The 10927-nt window shown below is 40.4% G+C and overlaps 1 protein-coding gene across 1 annotated transcript; it reads right to left on the bottom strand.

Moving 5' to 3' along the window:
- Positions 1-703: 703 nt before the first annotated feature.
- OR6Y1 (olfactory receptor family 6 subfamily Y member 1) lies at positions 704-1681 on the bottom strand. The gene has a single exon (XM_020977713.1). It carries the CDS (start codon positions 1679-1681, stop codon positions 704-706), a length of 978 nt encoding a protein of 325 aa, XP_020833372.1.
- Positions 1682-10927: the final 9246 nt, after the last annotated feature.

Genomic DNA, 10927 nt, shown 5'->3' with positions numbered 1-10927 from the left:
AGCTTACATTTTTAAAGTATTTCAGAATTACAAAGTACCTTGCATATATTTTCTCTTTTGATTCTTACAAACATCTCTGTGAATACGACTAATATGGAAATATGTTTTACATGATCACGCATATATGACCTAAATCAAGTTGCTTTCTGCCAAAGGGAGGAGGGAAATGGGAGAGGCAGGGTGAAAATTTGGAACTCAAAAACATTTTTTAAATTAGTATTTTAAATTGCCTTTATACATAATTGGGAAAAAATAAAATATTATTTTTTAAATCAAATTACAGAAATAAAGTTGATATGGAACCAGAAAAAAAATCTCTTTGAGTAGATAGCACATTTTATCATCCCACCCCATCCGACCCCCATTTTACAGATGATGAAATATAGAGTCAGAAAGATTAAATGACTTGTTCAAAGATAGTGGGAGAGTCAGGCTTTAAACACTAATCTTCTGATTCTAAGGCTTCTTCACTATCCCATATTTTTTCTTCAAGAGTAAAGAAGGAGTAGGCAACCTTAGAGATCCCTTCTAATGCTCATGTTCTATAATTCTTCATGGTGGGCACCAACTTCTGAGAATTGGCAACTAAGAACTAGAAATTTATGGAAAATAGAAAAAGCAATAACCTAAGTGCATGTGGTCCAGGAAGCTATCAGGCAAAGATTCAGTTCTGTCACTGACCCAAAAAGACTCTGTTTGACAGTCAAACATGCAAAGCCCTGTCCTCCTCAGTCCCCTCAGCTCTACAAAGAATGGTCTTCTTCAAGGCCACCTTTACCTCTCTGTTCCTCAGGCAGTAGATGACTGGGTTGAGAAGTGGGACAATGACTGTGTAGAGCACAGACACCATCTTGTTGGAATTGTAGGCATACATGAGCTTGGGTCGGGCATAGGTGAAGAGGGTGGTGGAGTAGAAGAGAGTGACAACTGTGAGGTGAGAGGCACAGGTAGAGAAGGCTTTGTAGCGGCCCGGGGCAGAAGGGATCTTTAGGATGGTGGTGATGATAGCCACATAAGATGCCGCCACCACGCAGAGTGGAACAGCAATAACCATCAGAGCCAAGAAGAAGTCTACCAGCTCAGCCTGGGAGGAGTCCTCACAGGAGACATTGAGGAGTGGGGAGATGTCACAGAAGTAGTGGTTGATATGGGGCATGCCACAGTAGCGGAGTCTAGCAATGAAAACCATCTTGATCATGGCAGTCATTAAGCCACAGAGCCAGCAGCCCCCAGCAAGGGCACAGCAGAGCTGGTTGCTCATAATGGCTGGGTAGCGGAGTGGGTTGCAAATGGCTACATAGCGGTCAAAGGCCATGACAGCAAGGAGTATGTACTCAGTACAGACAAAGGTAACAAAAAAGTAGAGCTGGGTCATGCAGCCTGCAAATGAGATGCTCTTGTCATGACTGAGGAAATCCACCAGCATCTTGGGGCTGATGACAGTGACATACCACATCTCTAAGAAGGAGAGGTGGCTCAAGAAAAAGTACATGGGCTTGTGGAGTTGTCCATCACTATGGATGGCAAGGATGATCATGAAGTTCTCCAGCAAGGTCAGCAGGTAAGCCACCAGAAAGAGGGAGAAGAGGAGTAGCTGAATGGCAGGCTGTGTGGGGAATCCCAGGAGGATGAATTGGGTGGTGGCTGTCCGGTTGTCCTCCCTTTCGGGCCTGGCATTCATAGTTAGCTGTGGGGACAAGTAGATCCTTGAGCATATCATTGGGAGACATGACAACCTGTTCTCTGATTGTTGGCAGGTGTCAGCATACAAAGGAGAGCTCTTTGAAGCCTATTTGAAAGCTGATAAAAGAAAACCCCATTTAGTTCCAAAAAGAGGAGTAGCAGTGGTTGGGAATGGGGAGTATTATCCTTGTTTTTATTTGATTCTTGTAAACCCCAAGGGAAATAGGTAGTCTATTAGATTATAACACCCATTTGATAGATAAGGAAACTTTAGTGACCTAAGGTCATAAAATAAGTTAGAGAAAGGGGCAAGGCTCAGTCTTGGGTCTGTAGTGCAGTTCCCTTCATACTCTGGAAAAACCAAAACAAAGAATCAATCATTTCTGGTGGATATCGTACTTTGGATTATTTATACTTTCTAAGTAGAGAAAGAGCATGAGGGAAAAAAAGCAGGGAAATAAAGAATCATGGCATATGTTCAAAAAAATGAATAATTCCATTTGGCTGCATCACAGGGTAGACATAGAAAAGTAGTTGGGAATGAGATGCTCTAGAGAGGGAGGTGAGAGCTAGATTATGGAGGGTCTTGAGTGGGGAGTTGTATTTACTTATCTAAGCAATAGAAAACCACTGAAAGTTTTTGAGAGAGAGGGCATAATCAGAGGTGTTCTATGGGAAGATTCCTATGGCAGTGATAGCACATAGGATGAGTTGGAAGATAAAGAGATTGGAGGTAGGAAGAGCACTTGAATCCAGATAAGAGGCTGAAATAGGTATTGACAATGTAAAAGAAAGAGCAAGATGAGAAGTAGTGAGAAGGTAGAACCAGTAGGGTTTGCAAATGATTATGAGGCAAAGAGGCAAAGAAGGGAGAAGTGAAATATGATTCTAAGGTTTCTAGGTTTAGTGGATCAGGAGAATAATGGTGTCATTAACATTAAAAAATGAGGGAGCTAGGTGGTGCAGTGGATAGAGTACCAGGTCTGGAGTCAGGAAGATTCATCTCCCTGAGTTCAAAACTGGCCGCAGATGCTTACTAGCTGTGTGACCTTGGGCAAGTCACTTAACCTTGTTTGTCTTAGTTTCCTCATCTATAAAATGAGCTGGAGAAGGAAATGGCAAACCACTCCAGTATCTTTGCCAAGAAAATGCCAAATAGGGTCACAAAAAGTCAGACATAACAGAAAAACTACTAAAAAAATAAGAAAAAAATGAATAAGTACAGAAAAATAATTGGTTTGGGGTAAGATGATTTGTAGGTTTGAGGCATCTTAAATTTGAAGCATTGGTAAGACAGTCAAAATACACCTAGTTTGCTTACTGAAGGAATGACCGTAGAGAGTGAATAGAAGAGAGCTGGTGGTATAACTTTATGTAAGTAGCAGTGGAAGAAGAATCATGAGGGGAGAGAAAGAAGGAGGTGACAGAGGACTAAGCTATCATTATTATTATTATTATTATTATTTCTATTATTCTCATTAAATCATAAACTCCTTGGGGTCAGATATCTGAATTCTCCTTTTTTACCACCTAGTGCCTAACCCAAAGCTTTCCACATAGCATGTATTTGTTGATTGATCTAATTGACCTAACAATTTTTTTCATGAAACTTTAGTTGAATAAATGAACCAGGAGAGTATAGTGCCATGGAAATAAAAGGTGGAAAGAATTTTAAGTGGGAGCAAGTCTTTGATAAGGAGGTTATCGATAATATTTGAGGGAGCATTTTAAGTGGACTGGGGACAGGAAATAAATACTAGAGATTGAGGAGTGAATGGGTGGCAAGGAAATGGAGAAAGCAGTTACAGACAACTTTTTTCTAGAAGTTTAGAGATAAAATGGAATGAGAAACAAGATAATCATATAAGTGATAGTGAGGAGGAGAAATTTTATTTTGTTTCATTAATAGGATAGACAGACCAAATTGTGTTTTGTAGGCAAAGGACAAGGAACCTGTGGAGAGAAATTGAATATACTAAAGAGAGAAGGATAATTGTGGAGTAAGCACTAGTGGTAGTAGGTGAGGATGGGACTGAAGACACAAAAAAAGGGTAAACCTTAGTAAAGATGAGGGAAGCTATAGACTAAGAGACAGGAGGAGAGGAGGAGGAAGAAAATTGAGATTGTATGACAGAGATGCATTCAGCAAAGAAATAATGACAATAATCAGCATTCGTAGAGTGATTTAAAATTTGTAAAGCGCTTTACAAATATCTTATTTGGTACTTACAACAACCTTGCGAGGCAGGTACTCTTATAATCTCCATTTTGTAGATGATGAAACTGAGGCACACAAAGGTTAAATGACTTGCCCAGGGTCACACAGCTAGCATTTGAAGCTCAGATCTTCCTGACTACAAGTCCAGTGCTCTAGCATTAGTACCACTTAGTTGTTTATAAGAAGGAAGTTTTCCATCTCTTAAGAGTAAGGATGGGGTAGGATAGAATTGAGGAGATTTGGAGAGATTTGGAATGGTCAAAAAGGGAAATTCAATAAGGAGTCAACAAGAGATGGAGAAAAAGATTTCTAAAAAGCAATAAGAATTGAAAATAGAGAACTATGTCCCAGAGGACAATGAGGTCAATGCTGGTGGCCTATGTGGGAACCTACTGCCTGCCTTTTTTCCAGGAAGGAGGTTCAAGATATGGCCTTAGACCTTAGAAGTCCTGCTTATTGTCACCTGAGGGATTTTTCCAGCCTACTCTGAAAAGTTTTTTTTTTCTTTTTCATACCCCTGAAGGGAATCTCAGAGTGAGACTTGAGACACAATGAAAACCAATGAAGTTAGTATTCAGGCTCAACCAAGTATCTCACTTTATCTATCACCAGGAGGTGGAGGATGGGAACAAAACCAGGTTGTTCAACAGAAAATATGGACTCATCTCTCCAAAGCCCTGGATAAAAGAAGAGGGAGCCAAAACTGGGATAAGGAAATGCTAGGGCTCAAAATAGAGGGAAATTTCCACAAATCGGATTTGGTTGCTTTGTGAGGTAATGAGCTCTCCATCAGTAGAAGCCCTCAAGCAGAGTCTGCAAGATCACTTATTGGAAATGTGAAGGAGACTCTCTACTTAGGTATGCAGCATTTAGTAGAGCATAGCTGAAGTCCCTTTCTATTCTGAGACTGTGATTCTGGGAAACTTGTCTGTTTTCCCATTTCTGAGTGTTGAGGAAACTCTTGCCCTAAAGACACCAGGAACCATTGTGATAAATGTTTTCCACAAGTAGTCCCAGTTTGTGGTGGGATTTATTTACATATCATTTCATCTGAGGTGTAATCATTGCCCTTTCTTAGGCCCACCTTCTCCACTCTAAAATTTCTTTCACTGGAGGTGTTGGAGAAATCTGATGATTCAAAATATTTGGACAGGGAAGTTTAGAGCTGGCCAACCCTTAGAATTCACATTCCAATCCCCTCAATTTACCAGCAAAGTACCTGTGAAAGAAAATATAATTGTATTACTTTTAGTGATCCTTCTCCCCCATTGGAACAATCCCATCAAAGCCAGGACTTGGAGTAAGGAGAATTGAATTTTCATTCCAGCTTCACCCTCAAATTACAGTGTGACCTGAATAAATTGATTAACTTACCTAAGCTGTAGTTCAGTTCTACCTGGGGTAGTATCATTCTGGTTTTACCTTTTTCTCTGTTGGAGTCATGGTACAGTGTCTCTGGCTGTGGCTGCCTAGACCACTATGAGTTCAGAACTCTCTGCCATAGGTCGGGCACAATTAATCCATTTGGAGAGGAGATATTTCTAAACTGGCACATGGTAAGTGCCATATACATGTTAGCTATTATTATTATGTAACATTATTATGTTAGCTATTCATTATCATGATAATGATCATCACCCTTATCTGTAAGGACAAAAGGATTGCTATTTACTTCAGCCTTCATCCTAAGTTGTATGCTTCATATATGTGCTTCGTCACTCCATGTAAAGTCAAGTAAACTTAAGTCTGACTCCACCAAAGACAGAGGAGGATGAATCTGTTTCCTGTGTGAAAACTGGGCAAAGCTATGGAAGGTGCTTGACAGTCTCCAAAGTCTTCTACCCTGGTTGTTCCTTTACATGAAAAAGTATCAACTGCCCCCCACATGCACACACACATATGCACACATGCAGGAAAATGCCCAGCTATTCTTTGCCAGAGTCCCACTGTAGTTTGATAATTGTAGTGAAATCTCAGTTATCTACATGGGATGGATCTGCATCCTGTTTCACAGAATCACAGAATTTTAGAGTTGGAAGGAACCTTAGAATTTATCTATTTCAACCCATAACCCCCCAAAGAATCCCTTCTATAGCACACCTGATAAATTGTCCTAGCCTCTGTTTGAAGACCCCAAAGGTACTAGCTCCCAAGACAGCTCTTTCTTTCTTTCTTTCTTTATTCTCAGAAAGTTTTTCCTGACATCAATCCTGAATTTGCCATTTCCTCCCATAGCTCCTGATTCCTGCCTCAGGACCAAACTGAAGAAATGTAATCCTTCTTCTTCATGACAGCATTTTAAATACTTAAAGACGGCTATCTTCTATACGGTAATTAATTGCTCTGCTTATGGCAAGAGCACCTCTAGAAACCTGGATAAATTAAGACCCCTTTGCCTATGACCAGTTTCCCAAATTCTTTTTTTCTATTTCCTTATTCTTCCCATGTACTCTGTATTATGCTTTAACAATAATATCTCTCTTTCTCTCTTGATCTTCATCTAAATCAGGGGTTCTTCACTTTATTTTATTAGGGTCTGGTGAAACCTAAGGACCCCCTGTCAGAATGATATTTTTAAATAATTGAAAAAAATCCCAAATTTTGGTAGAGGCTAATAAAAATAAAAATGAATTTTTCCCCATCCAGTTCCTGAACTCCCTGAAATCTATCCTTAAATCAGATTAAGTACCTCTAATAGTCTAGATGCTTTTGACTGTTCTTTTGTTTGTTTGTTTTTTGCCTCTGGTTACTTGGTTTCCTCACATGACTAAGCATAGCTTAAAATAAATTGGTAACCTTCCTCTCTGTTCCAATAATTTTTTTTGTTCCTTTTGTATCTTTTCAGATGGTATTACACCAATGAGAATTTTCCCACTAAGTCTGAGAGACAACTACAAGGCCAAATTTGCCTTTTTGTATTGGGGAGTCTAGTTTGCCACTTCCATTCCTATCCCCCTAACATTAATCATTATGTGCTCAGGGAACAAAAACGTGTGCTAAAAACAAATAAATAACAAAATAAATGTATTCTCAAGTCAAATAAAAATAATTTTGGATTATCAAGGTCACCAGCCCCCACATAATAATTATGGATAATTGAGAGACAGCTTCATTGGTACTCTGGAAGCATTTAAAGTGTCTCTCTACAACCCTTGCACACAAAGCATACACTTTGAAAATATTTATTAAATGTTGGGTCAATTCCCTATTCCTCATTTTTTTGTAATAGTTGGAATTCAGCTAAGCTTTCAGCCTGTAAATAACATGAGTCCTTGAATACTGGACATTACAAATGAATCTCCAAACCTGGTCAGGGGCTGCTGATCTTGGCTGAACAGTGATGAATTGGGTAGGGCTGAGAAATGTTGGGCTGGTCTATGCTTTGTCTCTCCTGAGCTGGAGTCAAGGCTGGAGCAGACACTCTTTGTGCTCCATGTCCTCCTTCTCCTTTGTCCCTAATTGGCCAAAGACCAATTCCCTGACTTCTCAGGGGAGCCCTCCCCTGAGATAGCTGGGAAGATGATGTGGCCAATCAAAGGCCCTGGGGGAGACTTGGGATAAGAGTTTGATGGGAGCAGGGCTGAGGATGGAACTTTTCCTCAGGTACCCCAGTACCCCAGGGCAAAGTGGTATCCTAGGGCAAAGAAGGTGCTTAGGTCACTTTGAGCAGTACCCAACACCCATCTCCAAATCAGGCTGTGAATGCAAATGCAGGGGCAGAAGCAGGGAAGGGGTGATGATGGAGGTGGAGGAAACAGAAGTGCTCCTTTCTTTCTCTGAATGGTCTCCACACATAGCAAGGACATCCAGGTAAAGACAGTGAACATAAAACATACAGAAGATGGCAAAAGAGGTTAAAATTATCCATGTTATGACACCTTGGAGGGGAGGAAAACCAGCATCTATGTCCTTATAAGCATGCACAGTTAGTCTCACTACATGCAAATAAGCAGAGACATGAGTAAATGTGCACATACATTCATACACCTGTAGACATAACCCCTATGCCAAATGCAACTTTTTATATAGTCTGAGGCACAGACTAAAAGACTGTCTACATTGCATGAAATAAAGTGGAAATCTGAAAAATTTGCAACTCAAGAACCTTGCATATAGTTACTCAATTTGATTTAACTCAAAACCACAAAGATTTATGAAGCATACATTATGTGCTGAGCTCTGGACTTTGCAACTGGGAAGATGCAAAATTTAGAAAATATGAGCACCCCTGCCTCATAAAGATTACAGTTTAGAAGGGGATCAGATACAAACATGGATCATGGAAAAAGATAATAACAGATTATAGGTACAGATCAGAGTGCAAAATAAAGTGTTCATTATACTGTTTCCTTCAGGCTCTAAAGGGCTTGGTAAAACTGGAGGCCCACAGGGGCCCTCTGCCCAAGTGTGGATTGAGATAAGCAGCTTCCTTAGCTCCAATACTCTCCTAAGTAAGTTAGTTAGCCCTCTGAACCAAGGAGTAGGGCTTGGGAGAAGTGTAGGCAGGCTAAGCTAGGTCTTGAAGTGGCCTGTATATACACATAAAGATGTCAGTAAAAAGGAAACCCCAATACGTATGCAGCCATTGAGATTGGGAGACAGTACATTATTCCTAAAAAGAAGAGAAGGGAGAACAGAAACCAGGATGAGCCACCATATCCCCAGAGAAGGCTGGGTGAATTGTTAAAAATAAAAACCATTAGCTTGGCACTTGTGAGTCAAGCCAAGCTAGCCTGGCCATCTGTCAGGAGTTTTCTTTTCCCAGTTCTACACCTCACAACCCCTCAACACCATTCTCCCATTACCTCCTTCTTTGTTCCAATCTCTAAGAATGAAGAAGTCCTTGCCAAGACCAATCCTTGGGCTCTTAACATAATCATCTTGTCTCCTCTGGGATTTTGGCCTTTCTAGCATACTCTTTATCACCCTAATTTTAAATCTCTCCTTATCTGCTGTTTTTTTTTTCCTGATGCCTACCAAAAAATTCCCAAATTTCCCCCATAAATATAAAAAAGCCTTCATATGATTATTTCTTCTCAAGCAAATGTCTCATATGTCTCCTTCATGTGATAGTCAAATTCCTAGGGAAAAAAATTGCCTATGTTCCTCGTTTTCATTTTCTCACTTCCCACTTCTTGCATAACAGCTTAAGACACTATCACTTATCGAAAACTTCTGTCTCTTCAAAGACAATAATTATCTCTTAAGGAGGCTGAGCCAAGATGGCAGAGATAAGGCAGGGACTGTTCTGAGCTCTTCCCCAAATCCTTCCATTTAAAAAAAAATGACTCTAAACAAATGCTAGAGCAGCATAACCCACAAAAAGACAGAGCGAAACAAATTTCTAGCCCAAGACATCTTGGAAGGTCAGCAGGAAAAGTCTGTTGCACTAGGCTGAGAGAGAAGCACAGTTCAGCACAGGCCCTACCAGCACAGTCCCAGCCCCAGTAAAGCTGGAGTGGGCCACAAGGTGACTGAATCACTCACAGCAGTGTCAGTTTTCTTTCTTTCTTTCTTTCTTTCTTTCTTTCTTTCTTTCTTTCTTTCTTTCTTTCTTTCTTTCTTTCTTTCTTTCTTTCTTTCTTTGTGAGGCAATTGGGGTTGAGTGACTTGCCTAGGGTCACACAGCTAGTATGTGTCAAGTGTTTGGTTTGAGGCCAGATTTGAACTCATGTCCTTCTGACTTCAGGACCAGTTCTCTATCCACTGCACCACCTAGCTGCTCCAGCAGTGTCAGTTTTCAGACCTGTCAGCCCACAGAGACCAAAGGCAACTTAGAAGGTCAGCAGAAAAGGTCCTTCACACCTGGGGGAGAATAGGGAACATTGTAGTGCAGGCCACTCTAGCACTGACTTCACCACAGCAAACCAGGAGCAGGCCTTGGGAGTGACTGAATGAGTAGCAGCTGCTTCCAGAGCTCTCAGCCCACAGACAGTAAGGGGCTTGAACAACTGGTCAGAAGGAGATTACAGGGGTCTTTTTGGTAGCACTGAGGCAAGACTCTGTTGCCTTGCCCATACCCAGATCTTGGTCCTGGGTGGCAGTCCCAGGGTGAGGAGGAATACTAGCATAGCAAAGCTTGCAGCCACAGCAGAGAGTGAACCCTCCTCACAGTTCCAGGAAAGAAAAGAGTGCTTATGGTCACTCACAGACCAGAGCACAGGCAGGAGAGTAATAAACACCTCGTCTTAGATCATACCACCTTGAAAGGACTAAAAACTTACAGGTCCCTAGAAGTATCTCTGAAAACAGTTGGGCAAAACCCCTGAAACTTGGGAAAGTGTGCCCTCCACCCTGAAAGCAGAGCTGTACTTTAACAAAGACTTAAAAGTCAACTAATAAGTTGAGGAAATGAGCAAACAATGAGGGGTTGGGACTCTGACTATTGAAAGTAACTATGGTGATAAGGAAGATCAAAATACACTCAGAAGAAAACAACAAAGTCAAACTGCTACATCCAAAACCTCCAAGAAAAACATGAATTGGTTTTAGGCCATGGAAAAGCTCAAAAATGATCTTGAAAATCAAGTAAGAGAGATAGAAGAAAATTGGGAAGAGAAATGAGAGTGATGCAAGAAAATCATGAAAAACAAGTCAACACCTTGGTAAAGGAGACACAAAAAAAATATTGAAGAAAATAACACCTTAAAAAACAGACTAGGCCAAATGATAAAAGAGGTACAAAAAGCCAATGAGAAGAATACATTAAAAAGCAGAATTGGCCAAGTGGAAAAGAAGGTCTGAAAGCTCACTGAAGAAAATAATTCCTTGAAAATTAGAATGGAGCACATGGAAGATAATGACTTTATGAGAAATCAAGAAACGATAAAACAAAATCAAAAGAATGAAAAAAATAGAAGACAATGTGAAATATCTCATTGGAAAAACAGCTGACCTGGAAAATAGATCCAGGAGAGAGAAATTTAAAATTGTTGGACTACCTGATTCCCATGATCAACAAAAGAGCCTAGACATTATCTTTCAAGAAATTATCAAGGAAAACTGCCCTGATATTCTAGAACCAGA

The sequence above is a fragment of the Phascolarctos cinereus genome, unplaced genomic scaffold (assembly GCF_003287225.1).
Source record: "Phascolarctos cinereus isolate Bilbo 61053 unplaced genomic scaffold, phaCin_HiC Scaffold_5;HRSCAF=322, whole genome shotgun sequence".
NCBI lineage: Eukaryota > Metazoa > Chordata > Mammalia > Diprotodontia > Phascolarctidae > Phascolarctos > Phascolarctos cinereus.
The sequence above is the reverse complement of the archived record's forward strand: the minus strand, read 5'-3'. Positions and strand labels throughout refer to the sequence as shown.